Here is an 18,450-nt window from a genome sequence, read left to right on the forward strand (position 1 = left end):
GCCTGGCAGCAGAGCAGTCTTGTCCCTACATGCACAAGCTGCCGCCTCAGAGCGGGCACTTTTGCAAAAAGCACTTCGTCCTCCACGCAGCCAGCCCCCCGCCCCGGACGCCTTCGGCCGGCCGGCAGCAGCGAGCACCCCCACCACGATTAACGGATCCGCGGCTCCGGGGAGGGGGATACCCCCGGACGACGGCCTGGGCCTGGGCCGAGGCCCGGCCCCGGGGCCAGCAGCCAGGCGGGGCGGGAGGCTGAGGCCCGCACCTCATCACACCGGTGACCCCTCGCCCTGCCCTGCCCTGCTCCGCTCCGCGCCCCCAAACGTGGCTCCCCCGGGACCGTCCCGGAGGGGAGCGCCGCCGAGCAGAGCCGGGGGCACCGGCTGGGGGGACCCGGGGCCCCCGCGGCCGGGCCGCCCGCCGCTCCCTCACGGCCCCCGCTCCCTCACGGCCCTCACCGGGCGGCGGCCCCCCGCTACCGGGGCGGGGCCTCTCGCGCCTCTTTTGCATAGCGCCCGCTGGCCGGCGCTATTGGCCGGGAGAAGGCACGCGCCGAGGCGCCGGCCCCGCCTCCCTCCCGAAGGCTGCCCAGAGACGCGGCCGGCCCCGCCCCTCGGCGGCGCCGACCACGCCTCTTCGCCCGCCCCCGCTCGGAGGCTGCCTGGAGATGGGAGCCGGAGAGCGCTCTGCCCATTGGCCGGCGGCGGGCGGCCTTCGGGATTGGCGGGGCGCGGCGGCGGTGGGCGGGGCGACCCGCGCGGATTGGCGGAGCGCGCAGGGGTGTGCGCAGGGGGCAGCGGCCCGGAGCGGGGTGCTGGGGCCGCGGCTGGAGGATGGGGGCGGCCGGCGGCGCGGGCTGCTGAGCGGCGCGGAGCCACCCTGCCGCCTTCCCCCCCCCCCCCCGCTTCCCCGCCCGGCCAGCGCCGCGCTCCCCGCCAGCATGAACCGCCTCGGCCCCGGCCCCGTGGGCAGCGCCACCGCCGCCGCCGCCGCCGGCCAGTACCGGGTGTGCGGCAATTGCCGGAAGGTGCCGAGACAGGTACCGGGGAGGCGGGGGGGAGAGAGCTGAGCTGAGGGGGCTGCGGGAGGCGGTGAGGTGGAGACCTGTGGGAGGCGGCGGGGGGAGCGGGGCGGTGGGGCAGGGACGGGGAGGGGGGGCGGCAGTGGCGTGAGGAGAAATGGGGCGGCGGGGGGGCGGCTGGGACGGTGCGTGGGGGGGTGCGGGGGCTGTCAGGAGGGGTGTGGGGCGGGGGGGCTGCAGGACGGCGGGGACACGGCCCCGGGGGGGGCGAGGGGCTGCCAGGGCCCGCACCCCGGTCGCCTGCCTCCCCCCCGGGACGGGTTGTCACTTGCCCCGGGCTGCCCCCCCGAGGGTTTGGGGGGCACCTGGCCTCCCCGATGGCATGGGGCGGGGGGTGGGGTGGGGGGGTGTTGACTTGGGGCCCAACCGCTCTTGGAAAGTTTATCCACGTATTTCGCCGGCAGAATTCATCTCCGCGATCTCCGTCAAGTCTTTGTGCGGGGGCATCCGAAATCAGAGCTTTAAAAATAGAAGAAAAGCACCCGAAAAGCCCCTGCCCCCCCCCCCCCCATCCGCTCAGCCCCATCCCTGCGGTTAGCAGCCGCTCCCTTGCGCAGACCCCCTGTGCTTCAGGAGGAGTGTAATCGCTTTTCCACCGCCTCTCGACATCTGCGTAACGGGGAGCATTAGTTGAGGTGCTTTTTGTTTGTCCAGTGCAAATGAATTAAAATTGCTGAGCTGTGCAAATGCGCAGAGCCTGAGCGCCCAAGACGAACACGGTGCCGTTTTGGGTTTTATTTTAATTCAGTCTCTCCCGATACATTTTGCACCAGGTTGGTTCTTGTAAATGGTAAGAAAGCCTGTAAGTCAGTGAGCTCAAATATTTGCGCTCTTTGTCCAAAAACTGTTTTTCTTCCTCTGTGGGTCAGGCCAAGTGCCAATCAAAGTTGTTTTTCAAGCCTCTCTTCCCTGCAGTAGGACTGCTTTTTTCTTTCTTCTTTTTTCTTTTTTTTTTTTTTAAGGGTTCGGTTTTTGGAAAGGAGGTGTGTATTTAGGGGAGGGGGGAGGAGATACGTTAAAAATCGGTCAGAGAAAGAAGCAGATCTTAAAAAATCATGTTTCTCGAATATTTTAATGGAAACAAAATCTTATTAAATGTGCATGCTTGGTATGTGCAGTTATTTTTTCCATAAACTCTTGGATCATATTACAGTTGATACTTGGTGCTCAGCTCTTAGCTCAGCTTGCGAGAAATGTAATGGATCAGAGAAGCACACATCAGCAGAGTCTGATTTTTAACCGTTTCGTTGCAGGATCGAATCCCTTCTTGGCTTTAACTTGCTGCTGTTACTGCTTTAAGAAAAACAAGTACTTAAAAGAGAGAAGTTCTGCGGGGTTAAAGCTTGAAACAGCTTCAGACTTGACATATGTCTAAAGACATACAAATTAACCGGTGCCAAATATGTCTGTGGAGAAAGCAGGGAGGGAGCTTGCTTTGTTCTGCCAAATAATCAAAATGTTTTGTTGACAAATAAAGTGGTGCTTGGCAGCACTTGTAGATCTAAAATTAAATTTAAATTATTGAATTTTTTTGAAGCCATAGTCTCATCCTGCTGGGTAGGACTTTTTTTGTATTCCTCTTTAATACTGGCGGGGGGGGGGGGGGGGAGGGGAGTGGAGACAGACAGGGCTAGATGTTACTTTTCTGGTAAGAGGAAATTTACCAGATTAGATTTTTATTTTTATTTTTTTATTAATAATTTAGGGAAGATGATGGTAAAACATAGGTACCCGGTTGGGTCTGTTGAGGAAGGCAGCTCAGTGCGGTCCTTCTTTGTCTGTGGTCATTTCAACTACTTTTGTTGCAAAACTGGGGAAAGAAAGAAGAAACTGAGCGACAGCCTGTGAAACCCTCTTGAAATATAGGTGTTTTGTGCTTGCAGTGGTTGTACTAGGCCATCATTGCATATGTGTTTTAGGCTGGACAATAAACATAGAAGTACAAAGCTTCTGACTACATCTGTAATTATGTAAAAGTTGGTATAATAAAAATCATGGTAAATTTTAACCTTTTGCACTTCATTGGCAAGCATGCAAGTAGAAAACAGGAGAAAAAAAAAAAAAAAAAAGGCTTGGTGGAAGTGAGATGCAAATTTGACCTGAGTCTCAGAGTAATAATCTTCAGATAAGTGCTGCCTCATCTGTTCTTTTGATGGTGGTGGTGTGTGTTTTTTAATGCTCATGTGATGATATACTGGAAAAATGATTTACCTTAAAACATGTTGAATCTCTTCTGCCCTCCTCAGTCTTAAGTCTTTATTTGAAGCCACCTGAATGCTCACAGTTTAGGTAGTGCTGTTGTCAAAATTGTAAGGGACAAAGCAAGCTTTCTACTTACTGGCATATAATGAAATTTGAAATAGTCTAGCAGGTTTTGGATTCTCATGGGTGAAGGTAAGTTTCTCTTTCAGCAGGGATGCAGGAAAAGCCAGGTGCAGTGCTTTAGGTTTCAGCTAATTTCAAATTAATCAAAGTTATGTTTTATTATGGAAAATTCTATTAGGGTAGCGCTAGAAACTTGCTAAGGATGCATGGGTTAAATTTGCCTGTGAGGAAGGTTTTTCATATTGAAAAGATACAATTTCCGGTTGGGTTTATTGTTAACGGGACACTTTAAATAACCAGATCTACTTGCAGAACAATTGCTGCTAATCAGAAGGGCTTGCACAGTTGTAGATGTGACAAATATGTCATTATTTGATTTAGGAAGAAAAAAAGACAACCAGTAATAGGTGGTGCTGGTTTGGATTTGGTGAGTGAGCTTGTTGAACAGACAATCGAGGCTAATGCTTTGACTCAGCTTAAAATAAATGGAAGAATGAGTAAAATGAGATGAGTAGCTCCAGTTTGTGGCATTGATGGGCAGGCTTTGTAACAAAACTGTGTCATATCATGCTTAAAATGGCATGTGAGTGCTGTAGCCAAGTCTTTCCTAGAGGTGGCCGGGAGTTGCTGCCATTGCAGTAACCAGGACAGCCTCCAGCTCTCACTTTTGAAAATCCAACATGTGGGGGAGTCCCTGGGCAGGGGAGCTCCAAGGTGTAAATCTGGAGGGGATCTGGAGCCTGATGGAAACCCAAGGTTCTCCTGCCTAAACAAAATCAACAGCCCAAGCAAGCAAGAAGAGAATATATAGGAAAGGCTCCGTATTTCTTTGGGCAAATGACTGCTTCAGGAGGGCTTTTAGGAATAAGCAAAACGTCTTCAGGGGATGGAGAAATCCTGATACGTCAGGAAACGTAGGAACAGGAAGAGTTTGCCTGCTGTTCAAGCTTAGTTGCAAATTGCAAAGCATGCAAAGTAAAAGTTTCTTTTACAGGTACATGCAAGTCGGTAGGATAGAAAAGAAAATGAGTATAAACGTGGTTCCAGGATTAAATATTTGTATCTCCCTCACTGAAAACTAACACAAAACAAAGCCAATGGCAAAAGGAGTGATGGGGGAGTGTGGTTTATAAGCATCCATCACTGTTGGCAAGGTGGAAGTGAACCCAGCTTAGCTGACCCTCCTGGCTTGAGCCAGTCTCTGTGCTGGAGTGCTGGATAAAGGTATATGAAATCCAGGATCTGCTCCTGTTTTTCATAGGCCTACCCAATCAGGGTGATCCCATGAGAGGGAAATAGCCATCAATATGATGGACATAATTTTCAGTGCTCCTCATCCCTCCATGCCAGTGTCCTTCTTTAGCACAAGTCTCAATATTATACAAGTTACTAAAGCAAATATTGATGGAGAAGCATACAGATACATGAAAAAAATATGTGTGATATGATACCACCAGAAGTAGGTCACGCTAGACTAATGTAGCAGTCTTGTGTTGACAAGACATCTGCTAGAGTGTCCTCTTCCAAAAGCTTTGGAAGGACTAAAACTAGGCTTCATTCATTAAACATCTGAAGTAACGGCAGAGGTTGAACTCCTTGCTGCATTAGTAAGTCAGCTCAAACTAAATTTTGGGATTTACTAACACAAAATGTTCTAAATACCAAAAAGTTTAAGTGGGTTTGAAAAGTATTTGGACAAATTCAAAACAGAAGAATTAAAGGAGACCTGTAAATAGGAAATAGCAACACTTTCCGGTATGGTTTCTGTATGCTTACCCGGCTGTTACATGTCTGCTATTGCCCCCTGGCAGGTGCAGGTTAGTGGGCAATAGGGACCCTTGATGTGACACATTTTGTCTATTTTTTTGCCGCTGTTCATTATAGAGGAGTGATTGGGAGCTGGTGGGAGTGGGCATGGTGGTGGGCCATGCTGAAAGGAGAAGTCACTGCACTGAGAGAAGACTATTGGTGGGCTTTCAAAGGATCACTTGAAACTAATCTGGTTTAACACTGTCCCAAATCACAATGAGAGCGTTACTTTCTAAAAGACATACACACGGCAGAAGTGGTAAATGTTGTTGGTCCAGGGAAAGAGTGGAACGTTTCACAGAAAGCTGGGAGACCTTAAGCGCTGGCGTAGTTACTAGTGGGGTGAAATCCAGTGGTATGAAATATAAGAGTTACAGGCTTGGCTATTTGTTACTCATAACTTTTAATAAGAAAGAGCAGCTCCTTGGAAGGAGCAGGGAGAAGGATGCTGGCGTGCAGGAGGACCAGCAGGTTACTGTCACCCTGCAGGGCAGCGTTGTTGGGGAGGAGGGAAGCTGGGAAGGATGGACCCTAGCTAAACAGACGGAGAGGTGAGCTGGCTGGGTGCTGGGGGAAACAGAGGAGTGGTTTTGCAGAAGGAGACTAAAAGAGTTTGCTTTTTTAATCCAGCAGAAACAAAGGCTGAGAGGGAATATGATTCCTGTCTATAAATACATCTGATGGTAAGAGCCAGTGAGGAGAAATTAGCTCAAGAGTAGATGGATGTAAAATGGTTGTAAATACATTTAGGCTGGAAAATTGAAGTGTCCAGAGGCGTGAGGTACGGGAAGACTTTGTTCTAGGTCTGGTGCTGTTAAAAAAAGCACCTACTTTTAAGACAGAAAAATGTGTGGATGTCATTAAATGATGCGGTGCTTACAATAGCACTAGCCTAGGCTCAGGGAGTTGAGGTCATATCCAAAAAAAAAAAAGACAGACACACTTTCATTCACTTTATTGTTCTGTGTGGGTGAGTAAGAAAGTAGCCCAAAAGTGAACCAAAAATAGTCTAATGTCAGGTCTCATAAGCCTGTGTAAGCTAAAATACGTGTCACCATGAGTCACGAAGTGCATGGAGATGCTGTTACCTGTTCTGTAGAAATCAAGAGGCCTTTCAAGGACGTCTCAACTATTTTGAGGGAAGTCAACCTGGTTCAATCTATTCTCAGCATAGGCAAATGAAAGTTGCTATGCCTTTGCTTGGAAGACACCCTAGGTTTTCCACAATGCGGCATCTTTTTTTTGTTGAGTTGCATAGTGTAGTTGGCTCTGGAAATCTGATCAGCATACTTGGCTGTCATAGAGAATCTTATTCTGTAAAATCAGATTATGTCTTCCATAGTTTGACCACTCTTAGTAATAGTCTCATCACACTGTAGTTGCGTTAGTTTACGATTGCCTAGATGGCTTTAAATCTCTGATGTGCCTCTTCCTAAAGGAGTTCTTAAAGTGATTTGCAAAGTCTGTCATGAAAACCCAACTCTGTTTGTATTGGTTCTAATTTTAGCAACTTTCTGTTGCGTAAAACATGGTGTCTGCCTTCGGTGTTTGTGTCTTCCAGTCCCCTGCAGCACTGCCATGGTGCAACCAGCTCGGGTCACTCCACCACTAATTCTGCGTACACAACTAGGGGAAGAAGATGGGTGTTTGAGGGTCCAAAATATAAAGCTGTAAACCAAAAGCAACAAACCCAGCCTTTTAGGGCAGTTAAAATTGTCAGCAACAGGCCCCTCACCCTCATCATTAGTTCTTACTTTTTGTGGAAATATTTAGTTAAAAAAAACCCAAAGAACAGGATTCTTTCCTGTGAAATAAATGCAGTGAAAATCCAGAGATAACTGGTTTCTCTCCTTCCCCGTCCTCATGAGTCTTGCAGTAATTTATATCTTACCAGAGCCCGACCCTTTTAAATAATTGTTCTCCCACCCCCCTTGGTAATTATTGGCTTCATTGCCTGGAATCGGAGAGCACTATTGCTCTTTGCTTGTGTATGCTGGTCTTGAGGGTTCCCGGGTTCTTCCACTTCTGCCTTAAAAGCTAGTGTAAAAAATTTTACTTGTAGCTTTCTAGTCTTATCTGCTGAAGATGGGAAGGCAGAACTATTAAATTTTCGTTAGACCTGTAATGAGAGTGGCATGAGTGAAATGAACCTCTGGTGAAGGACGCTGTTTTGCAATGAAAGGTTGTAAGAGGTGGCCTCATAAGAACCACGCTCATTTGGAATAGTCACTTTTACTTAATAAAACAAAAGCAAAAACACAGTGTTCCCTGAATTACAGGGAGGGAGTGGAGGCAAGAAAGGAAAGAAAGTGGGGAGGAGGATTTTCTTCAAAAGAAACTTTGAGGTTTAGTGTTGGGAGTGGGTTAGCCAAGTGTGGAGGTTGTCCTCTGTTAAGACTTACTGCTGCTGGTAGGAGTGGTGCGTTGCATTAGCCAAATCGCAGGCTGTGGTTTGGAGATGTGGACTCTGTGAGCATTTGCTTTAAATTTATGCATATTACTTAATTAGTGCTTCAAATTTCACATCTCTTTAAATGGTGGTGTTTTGAAATCTGAAAAAAATATGGTTCGTTAAGCATCCTTGGTTTCTCCTCTCTCCCACATTGGCGAGGGAGCTGTTAATACTCGTTTGGTTCTTTATTTGAACCTTTTTTTCTGGCCAGGGAGATTTGAGCGAGAGAAGATAGTGGTATAATTCACCCATGGCTTTGCATAGCTAGGGTAGTTGGTCTGGAGATTTTATTACCAGATTTCCATTTCCAGGTCTGGAGAACAAGGAGGGATCATGAGCATAGTTTGCTTGGCCAGGCTGAATATTGGATTTTGTCTAAGTGGGTCAGGATAGACTGGGGGGAAAAGGGGTGTTTTCAGCAGAAAAGAAATTTGAATTGTCAGGAGGGAGACCTCAGTTAATGAGAAATTGCACATCATCAGCTTTGGAAAAACCTGTATGGAAATAGTCTATGCTGTTTAATTTCTCTGTCCTTTGCAGGTGTTCCCTGTTTGTGTGCAGAGGTCCTTCCCATTGTTGCCTCTGCAACCCAGCCTGGTAGTCTGTGTGCTTTGAGTAGAAGCTATAGGGAGCATAATGCAGACGACTCAAATATCTTGTGAAATTCCATTACAGGGAGGTAGGGATATTCTCCAGAAACAATTTTTTTCTGACTATTTATCAGTCAGTTCATTGAATGCATTAGGGACAGGTCAAGAAATTTTATGGGGTTCTCAGTATGCCACCCTGGGCAAACCAGTGTTTATGATAATAGAGGAGGCCATGATCAAGGGGTATTAATTTTAAATGTCTCTCTTAACCACTAGTTTCAAATTTGTATTATAGGATGCTTCTTGCATATCAGACATTGGATAACTACCAGTTGGGGCAAAATACCTGTGTAGATGATAGTTAATATTACGTGTTTAAGACACTGAGAAGCTATTTTGTTCTTGGTATAGACTGTATCAACCATTGATTTATTCAAATATCTTCATTCTCACATCTTACTTAAGTTGAAAGTAAGATGTTTTGAAGCACGGGCTTTTTACTTTTAGGGAGTAGCATTCGTGGCAACCGGGGACTTGAAGTTAGGGAGGGGCTGAACATTGTGTAAGTGGTGGTGCTCAGGGTAAGAGGCAGAAGTCGGTGCTCTTAATGTAGAAAGACGACTTAATCCTTCCTGAAGTCCCTGGTTACCTGAATCGGAGCAAGATAAATAAACAGATACAACCTCCTGATTAAACACCAATTTTTCTTTCTTGTTAACGATTCATATTTCTCTCAAGGTAAGCATCTTGTTCATCTTGTTTTGTTATATCGTCAATGGATTTCTAATGGATTCTGAGCTCAGCAGCCAACCTAGTGAACTTGGTAACTGTGAGGCTACCTGCAGTCCCCTTCCTCGGGGGATTTTGTGGGAAAAGATAATAATGGAGAGGAATATGAAGTATTCCTGTCTTCGTGTGTTGTGAGTAGGCTGGAAGTGAAGTGATAAGCCTGCATCGCACAAGAAGTTCCTCATGGACTTGCTCCATATTGTGTGGTCGGTGTGTGAACCACCCTTTGAGTTGTGGTTTAAGTCTTCCAACGTACACAAATGTTAGTTTAACATGTATGAAAGCCAGGAGAAGTCACATTCTTGAGAATTATGTGCAACCGTAGGTCTCTATTATCTCTTCAAGCGCAGAAGACGTTTGGAAGAAAAGTAAAAGGTAACTTTAAAATCAGGTTTTCATCTATTCAGAATGAGCAATAAACTTGTAGATACAACCAGTATGTCTCAATTGCTGCACTACGGAATCAAAAATGCATAATGTGTATCTGGTTTAAAGTGTATTACATTTGAACTTAGTTTTTACATGAAACTAGAGAATTGTAAATTCTTTTAGAGTTAATTGATACTGTAAAGGGTGAATTAAATTCTCCCTCAGAAAGGAGTAATGGTTGCAAGGATGACTCCTCACTTAACATTTTCACACAAAAATGAACACTAAATGTGACTTGGGAGTTTACTTTGGAATTAAGAATTTGTGCTTCTGAGCAATTCCACATAACCAAAGTGAAACAGAGTTACGTTGATGATAGAGAAGAAGTACTAGCTGTCGTAGTGTAAGCCATTCTTAGAGCAGTACAGAACTGCTTACTTAAAATCATCTTTTATCTGTCTCTGGGCTGTTTATTACTGCATTGGATTTGCTCTGGCTGATACCAGCAAAACAATTGAAAGCCAGCATATGTTCTCTCCTCTGTATGAATTGTGCAGTTAAAAACTATTTAATAAGACAGTATCTTAACAGCGTTGAACCTAATTTAATAGCATGTGCTTGTAAATACGTTTAATATCTCCTGCTTTAACATGTGGTGAAGGGAATATAGTTACATTATTGGTTAAATGTATCTGGAGGGGTTTTGGCCATATGGTTCTAAATCTGTTTTAATGTAATTATCCCTATTAACTAAAAAAATAAAAAATATTCCCTCTGAGTTGATTGACATTCTTCTCAGTAAAGCACCCTTGTTGCTGATTAGAGGTGTGGAAATAGTAATTTGTTCTAGCATTTAGAAATTTGATTAGACCTCTAATGAAATGGAGCGCCTACACACTGTCTAAATATTCTACCTGACACCAGTTGGATCTCATCCAGCATGGCAGAACACTTGAAATGTTGCTTTACTACAATATGTTTTGTGTCTTGAAATCAACTGTGCTGCCTGCATGCAAATACCCACTGGCTGTTCAGCAGGCAGGGTTGAACCTTGACCCTGCCTGGAAATCAGCATCAGGATTTGATTATTCCACTGAGCACTCATTGACTTACTGCAATAACTAGCTGAGAGTTAGAAAATTAAGGCAACTGTTTATGTGGAAGCACCCATACTAATAACTCCATAAACTGGACTTCAGAGTGGCTGCGCCCATACATTATACATGGTATGAAGTGTATATGAGGTAGAAGCGTGCTGTTAAAGTTCACAAGTTGTCGCTGCTCTTGTGTAGTAATAAGTTGATAACAACATACTGTACATGAAAATATAAAGTTAAAGCACCACATTTCTCCCTGTTATGAGCTGGCTTGTTCTGTTCCTTCCAAAGGCTGATTGAAACACCCGTTGGGTGTTGTGGCAGCTGTTCTAGCACGCATGTTTTAAGTCCTCTTTAACTCAGTTGCGGCAGTTTTTGCTCTAGAGCACTACTGCTAGAAAACTCTGGATCAGGACTCTTCATTAGCATCCTGCGGTGGAAACATCCTGTGGTGGAAACTTCCAGTCCCTAGCGGTAGAAAACGCATTAAAACAACACTTCAGGTGCATGATGTTCATTAGTCAACAGTTCATTTTGGCTGGTTAGCTTCTCCTTCTGAAATACAGAAGATAAGCTCTAATGCATCTGAAGTAGAATCAGATACAGCCTTTTGTCTTCCTCCTTGTAGGTTTTTTTAATTCTGTTTCTCCACCAGATTTAATATTTTTACATATTGCAGTCTCCACATTGGAACAAATACAGTGGAAGTGTTGAACCAGAACTACCAACTAGTTTATGCTGTGTTAATGCTTCAGGAGACTTCGGAAATTTTTTTCATCTTCTCTTTCTTCCAGAAAACCCAAACAAACCATTCAATTACATTAGTAGTTTAAGTTTTACATTACTGGGGAAGGATTGGACGAGGCAGTAACATCAGGGATCACGCAGGTAGAACCTGCTTTGAGATAAGTGACTTTTATTCCAGCAATTTAAAGCTTGTTGTCTCGCTTCAACGCTGGTGCTTCACAAGTAGTTAGAAGAAAAGGTGTGTTGGTTGGAAAGGTCAACTGTAACATAATTAAAGGCTGAAGGAGCCTGCAGCCAGCATTGGAGTTCTTAAGGGGAGACGGAGCTCGGTGCTTGTTACACCTGAGCAGAGGGTGAGCGGAAAGAGCACAGTCTGCACCGAGGGAAGGTATGCTGGAGCCGTCTTTCACACACGGCTTGGAAAAGCAGAATGGGAATGGAGGTGGAAGGAAGGTCTCCCTCCATGACCCTGCTCTTTAGGTCACTTATGCAAAAGGTCTTAGATAAAGCTGTAGTTACTTGACCTATTTATCCAACAGAAACTTGCAGTACAAGCAAAAGCAGTTTGACTATCCAGTACTGTTGCTGTTTTGTATGGGACACTCCTTTGTGTTAAGCTGTGCCTCATGAATACTTACAGGCAGCATCCAGCCATCCAACATGAGTAATTGGTCTTGTTTGAGAAGCTAGGTCTATGGCGTTGGTTCTTGTTTCCCAGAAAAGTTGGAATACCCATTGCGTGGTCTAGCTTGTGTCTGTACAGGGCTAAGCTGGGAGCAAATAAAGGCTGTGAATATATCTCTTTGGGGTTGGGCTTACTCTGATGCAAAGGTCTCAGTTTGGGTTCGGTGACTTCATTCAGAAAACGGGCAAGTGGACTGGAACGCAATGGAGGGTGTCATTAGGCAATGCATGTTAATCACTCTCCTGTAGCTGCAGAAGCCTTTATTCAGGCAGGATATAAAATAAGTGGGTTTATTATTTCTGTAGTATTTGCTGGTGATTTTTTTGTAGAGTCATTAAGTCACTAAAATGCAGCCAAAAGTCCTCTTAGTAGAAGCTTAGGCAGTAATCTGAGGAGACAGTAGCACCTGTCGGCTCTGAGGTTGGAGGTAAATCTGAAGTTCTGCCAACCTGCTGGCCAGGATGGCTGAAGAGAGCAGGAATAGCTGATCTGTCTCTGGACACGTCTCTGTATTTACATGCAGTAAATCTTCTGTAACAGTTATGAGTCTTCATTTTTGAAAATCAGCATCTCTTTTAAGCTCCGTCAGGAAAATACGTTTATACCTTAGGTCTTTGCTGCCACTAGCTCAGCCACATTAAGTCAGTGTGTTTTGGAGATCGTGTCTCAGTAATGACTCACTTTGGTAAGTCATAGCTTAAGATGCAAAAGTTCTTTTAAAAAAAAAGAAGAAAGAGGAAGAAACTGCCTGACTGTCAGTATTGTTATGGTCGTTCCAGCAAGTCAGTGGCTTTTGAATGTGCTTCTGAGATGAAGCCTTTCCTCTGTCTGTCTCTTGCCCAAACCTCTCGCAGACTAATCAAATGTAGACCAGTTAGCGTGTCAGCTCCTTGCTCATTTTAAAACAGTCTCCAGCCTTAGCAAACAAGACTCCTTGGAGAAATAATTTGCTCTAATTGGTGACTATTTTAGGATTTCCTATCAGATAAAGAATCAAAAGGGCTCACTCATGGTTTTCCATCTCTGGCCCTAGCACCTATAAGATTTCTCTGGACTTCTTTCAAGGAGACTGTGTAAGAAAACTTATTTCAGTAAACTCAGAGGCATCATGCAGATGCCACCTCCTTCTGAAAAATGCTTACGAGTCAACTAATCAAAAAAGGCTTAACTCCTGGCTTAGACAGCAAGGCACTTGCTCTTGGAAATTGTACCTTTAGGCTAGAGGTAAAAGTGTGTTAGTCAGGGAGATTTTATTTTTTTGTCTGGTACGTTCTTTCTGTTTGAGTCATCAACCAAAGAAAGATGGAAAAAAAAAAAAAAAAAAAAAAAAGGTGCTTCTCTTAAAGCAGGAGGACATTGCTGCTTTTGGACATCCAGAGGGGCTATCCCTTTCCAGGCAGAGCTGTGAGAATAGCATCAGTGTTCCTTACATTATTTGAACTGTAACAAAGATGCTCAGTGGTCATCAATTGTACATGAGCATTTGTCTGAGAAACTTGTGCCAAGACAGCTTCTCATTTTTTTAAAGGCTTTTCAATGGATTAACTTTTAAAATTTTAAGGAACGTTGGCCACAATTTCTGGTTTATAGACTGGAAACCTTATGTCAGTCTCATGTTTTAATATTTTTATGTCAGCTTGAATTTTGATGGGAACAGCTTGGTTAAAGTTATTCATGGTGAGGTAGCATAGCCAATGTGTGCTTATATGCTTCCAGGTAGATATCATCAATCTAAATGAACATCATCTGCCCATCAGGTGAGAAGGGAGGGTAAATATTTATATTGTCTTCATGTTTTAACTCTTCAGGGGATTTTTTTCTTCACCTTTTTCAGATTAAATTGATGTAACTTCTGATGAGGCACATTCAGAAAAGGGGAAAAAATAACATTTGCTTCCTAAAAACAGTGTTAGTAAATAATTGAAGTGTAATGTACTCAAGATGATGAAGTAAATGATATGATACCACCTGTGTTGAACAGACAGTGTAGGAATGTGCTCATGCAGTCACTAAGAAGCTCCTTAACCTGGGCTGCATCTTGTAGACTGGATTAGCACAATGCTTGTTTCTACAACGGTCCAGTTTAGCTAAAATGTCTCCTTGTTTGGGTGATGCCAATTCCTATCTCTATTAGAAAATAGGTTACATTTTTTTTAATAGCATTTATAGAATAAGTAATATTCTTGAACCAACCTGCTGCAGATACAGATATATAGTAGCATTAGAGCAGGTACAGTGGGTCAGATCAAAACTTAGTATCCTGTCTGACAGTGGCCAAGGGAAGGTGTCTAAGGAAGAGGACACAAAATGGAGCAAGTTCATCATGACATTCCCTGGGCACTGTCTCCCAGCCTCCAAGTATTTACAACTTGAAAAATTCCTAAGTTGGGGGTAGTTTCTCCGTATTTAATAACCATTCTCGCATTTCTCTTCCATGAGCTCGAACAATTTACTTTCAAATACACGCTGACTTCAGGTGTCCACAGCATCTTACAGCAAGGATTTCCACAGCTTAGTTGCGCATTGTGGAAAAGGTTAAGTATCTCTGCTTGAGCTTGTCACCTGCTGGTTGGTTCCTAATCCTTTTATTGGAGGTGGTAAAAGCACACTATGCATGGACTGTGACAGCCAGGAGGCAGTCAATTAAAATATCTTGACATGCTCATGACAGCAAGCTCAGCAGTTCAGAGTTGCTTTCCAAAACTCAAGCTAGCGTGTTTCACAGTCCTGTGTGAAAAAGATGGCAGAAGGCTAGCTGGGGGGGGCTCCAGTTCTGAGCTGAGCACATTTCCCTCTTTTATCTGTGTGAGAGGATTTGTTTTTCTGCATTTTGGCAAGTTACTTCCATGACTCTTAAGATAGTTCCTGCACACAGATTTAAAATAACTGCTTTGATCATTTTGTACATAAAATGTGTGGGAAAAGCGGTTTGAAAACCCATGGTTCTGCCATCTGCTTGACTTTCCTATGTCTCAGAATAGAATTTGGTTTTATATAGTACCTGGTAAGTGAAAGGTGCTTAGGAGCATGTTTCTGTAGCAGCGTATTCTGGGACACTATTTATTTGCTCGGTAGTAATTTTTATCAAGCTGAAAACACTAGAAGGACACAGACTTATCAAGAGGGACTGTTGGCAGGGACACGTGGTGAGTTTATTTCTGGATTGTGGAGCTTCTGCGATTTTACCTTTTCTTTGAGATGCAGCAAAGAAGCACCTGTGATACACTCCAGGCAATTAAATGCTCCTGTGCAGCAGGTGTGCTGCTCTTCTGCTAAAATGCAAACTTTCCACTTAAACATTCTGGTTCAGTGGTTTTCGCCAGCTGGCTGATCAGGGGAACAGGCAGAGAGCATCATGTCCTGCATTTTAAGAGAACAGCTTCAAGAAGCAAGAGCTGTAACCAGGCAGTGACATTGCATGGTGAAATACTTGGTGAAAAGTAGAGGAGGTGCCTGGTAAGCAGGACCGTGTGGTCTGAGATCTCCGAGATCTCATAGCTGCAGGTCAAACAACTTTTCGCATTGGAAAGATCCTCAACCTTTGCCTCTTGAGTTAAACTCTGTGGTGGATTTCGATGCTTTGCTAGTAAAGATTTTTCAGTGTTTGGTAGTTAGTAAACAAGTAGTGTTTGACAATAGTCATGAACGTTGCTTGACTAACACCTCAGCCAGCAAAATACCTTGTGTGACCAGGACACCAGTGCAGCCTTGTTGCTTCTGATAGCCTATCATGCAAGTAGTTGAAGCTGGGAAGGAAACAATTTTAGCGAGCTGGTGCAGAGGTCAGAGTCCAGCTTCCTCCTCTGCAACTGTGGGGGTATCGAGATGCTAATCAGAGAAGGATATTGTTATTATTTTTTCCATTAAAGTGCAAAGGTAGGACTCTATACTTGCTGCGAGCAGAGCTCTTTATGATACTACTCAGTCTGAACTGTCTAGCTTCATCATGTCAACTGAAAACTCAGCAGTGACTGAATTAACGTTTGTCTGGTTTCTCAAGCAGGTTGTGCAGCTGAGCTCCATGTGCCCACCTGACATAGGGACCGTTAACCAAGGACTTCTTTAAAACCACTGTTAGCCAAGGACTTCTTTAAAGCTAGCTTTAAATATTTCTAGAAGAGCTGCAGTTGTGCTGGGAACTGTGGTGCAGACATAACCTTAAGAGTCTTACCCTTGGTAAAAATATAAATCTTAATGTTTTAAGGCACACTGTGCCTGAATTGTGTCTCTCTCTGCTCTGTGTCGTAATGAATACGACGGCAGCGCCAAAGAGGAGAGGTGAGAGAATGCAGCCTCGATGCCAGTCCCTGGTTAAACAATTCTCCCAGTCTGCTTTTATAGTAACCTGCAGTTAAATGCATCTTCCTTCCTATAAACCCTTGGTGATGAGGATCTCTGCTGGAATATTGTAGCACTTGAGGATGTTCCAGCATGAGTTGCGATGGCGTTAAATGTTTTCTTTAAAATATATTGTTGGAGTATTTTGCTGTGTACTGCTCTTATATTAATCTAATATTTACAAGATTTAGCATTTTTTAAATGCTAAGCCACTTTCTTTACGGTAGAAGGATGCCATTATGCATTTACAGTATGGATGAATACCATTCAATTTTGCTTGCTTACAAGGCCTGTATTTTCAGACAATACTTCTATTAAAAATTCGGTAGAGCATTCTTGGGAGACAGTTCTGCCAGAGGTACCTGATGGATTTACATAACCCTAGGGGTCTTTCTCTCTTTTTTTTTTTTTTTTTTTTTTTTAAATATCCACCAGTTATGCCTTTCTGATTGGCAGCATGCCCAATAAATCAAATGTGTGTGCGTTTATGAATTGAAGTATTTAACCATTCAATTACTGTATTGTAAAGAGGCTGTGCTATCGGTGGTTAATTTAGGTATTAATCCAGGCCTGTCAAAGCAGCTGCTGTTTTATCTGTACTTTCTATCAAACGTTTGTTCTACCTGTTGGCAGTGGTTTGCTGCGTGGATCGAATGGGGAAGTCGATACGGTCTCTCTGTAGGAGGACGAAGACCACATGCGTGACCACGGTTGCTGCCCTTACCCATACTGAGAATGCAGCCTCCCAGGCACGTGGGATCTCTCTGGCAGAGCGAAACCAGGTTTGGTTAGATGGGCTGTGCTCAGGCAGGACGAGGCAGCCCTCTGCATGGGAGGCGGCGGATTAAAGGATATGCCGTGCTGCTTCAGAGACTCTTCGTTAGCAAAGCAGCATTGCTGTCCTGGCTGATGATGAGGCAGATTAACTCAATGCAGTTTTGCCAATTTAGTGGCTAAAGGCTATGTTCCCCGAACTAGATAATTTTGGTCTGTCTGAGTACATCAGACTTGGACTAAATGTGGAGGTGGAAGTGGGCCAAGGTGCAGATAAAACAAGCCCCAGCTTAAACCACTGAAGTTTTCCACTGTAACTTTTGCTCTTGATATCTGATGCTGTTGAAACATCGAAAATGCTCTTCTGCCGTGCTCGTAGGATTTTGAGTCATCTTGACGATCACAAGATCTTCTGTCCTGAGGTCGTTTCTTGGGGAGCACACAAACTCCAGTGTTACCGTTGGGTGCACGGGGAGGAAAGGAGGTGAGGTTCTTCATGGCCTTGTAAGGGAAGCTTTGTTTCTCTTTTTTGTTGTTGTTTTTGTTTTGTTTTCCTTTTTTCTTTTTAAGGCTGAAGTAGACCAGAAGACTATTTGTTGTCTGCTGGTAGTACATGTCTTGCCTAGCTTCAGACCCCTACATTTGACCTGGTTAGCCATGGATTCCTCTTAGTCTATGGAGGAAAACGAGGCCTTTCCATGGCACAATCGATCTCACCCTGAATTAGATACCACCTTTCTTTTTCAGTTGTGACCAGGATCCAGCTGGCTCACTCTGATTTGGGTGTCTTTGGTCAGCTGAGTTTTACCTTTGGTATCTGATAAGGATTGGTGCATGGATAAGAACTCAGATTTTGAGGTTTGGCTTAAACTAGGTGCAAGTGATTCTCTAGCAACAAGGAAGTAGAAGCAGTAGCTGTTTGGCTCTCATCCTTTTCATGTGTGAATAATCAATGTTTAGGTTTGACTTGGCACCTCTAGTTCAGCAAATTTTCTTGTGAAGATCCTTCCATATTTCCAGTCAGGAGCCTCAGCCTTACTTTCTCAGTTAGACGTACTCTGTACTTCAGTTACATCAAGGTTAAGTTACAGGTGTGTCTTTTAAATGGTATATTCAGGTCTATCCTGACAAAAATGCAAAACACAGTTTGGGCTTCTTAAATAAAGAAGTGTTTTGCCGCATACCCATTACTCTGACATTTGACTTGCAGTCTTTCCCTGTCTACTCCCAGTTGCAGCTGAAGGTTGGTTTGGGTTAATAGAAATTATCTCTAGGACAGGGAGAGTGATACAACAGAAGTAGGACTAAAAAGGATGTAGATGTAGGCTTTCTTCATGAAAAAGGAGATAGGCTATTCTGCCAGTTACTATGTGTTCACTTCTGAGTTTTTCTCCCG

General features: G+C 44.2%; 1 protein-coding gene across 2 annotated transcripts in view; it reads left to right on the top strand.

Moving 5' to 3' along the window:
- The first annotated feature begins 813 nt into the window (after positions 1-813).
- SESN3 (sestrin 3) overlaps positions 814-18,450 on the top strand; it is a 44,879-nt gene continuing 27,242 nt past the window's right edge. Inside the window, exon 1 of one of the 2 annotated variants that reach the window (XM_049823230.1) lies at positions 814-1,037. In XM_049823230.1, the coding sequence (XP_049679187.1) occupies positions 939-1,037 (99 nt within the window). In that variant the 5' untranslated portion in view covers positions 814-938. The remainder of the gene's footprint in view (positions 1,038-18,450) is intronic. The other variant, XM_049823231.1, reaches the window with a different exon arrangement.

Source organism: Accipiter gentilis, chromosome 19, assembly GCF_929443795.1.
Source record: "Accipiter gentilis chromosome 19, bAccGen1.1, whole genome shotgun sequence".
NCBI classification, from domain to species: Eukaryota; Metazoa; Chordata; class Aves; order Accipitriformes; family Accipitridae; genus Astur; species Astur gentilis.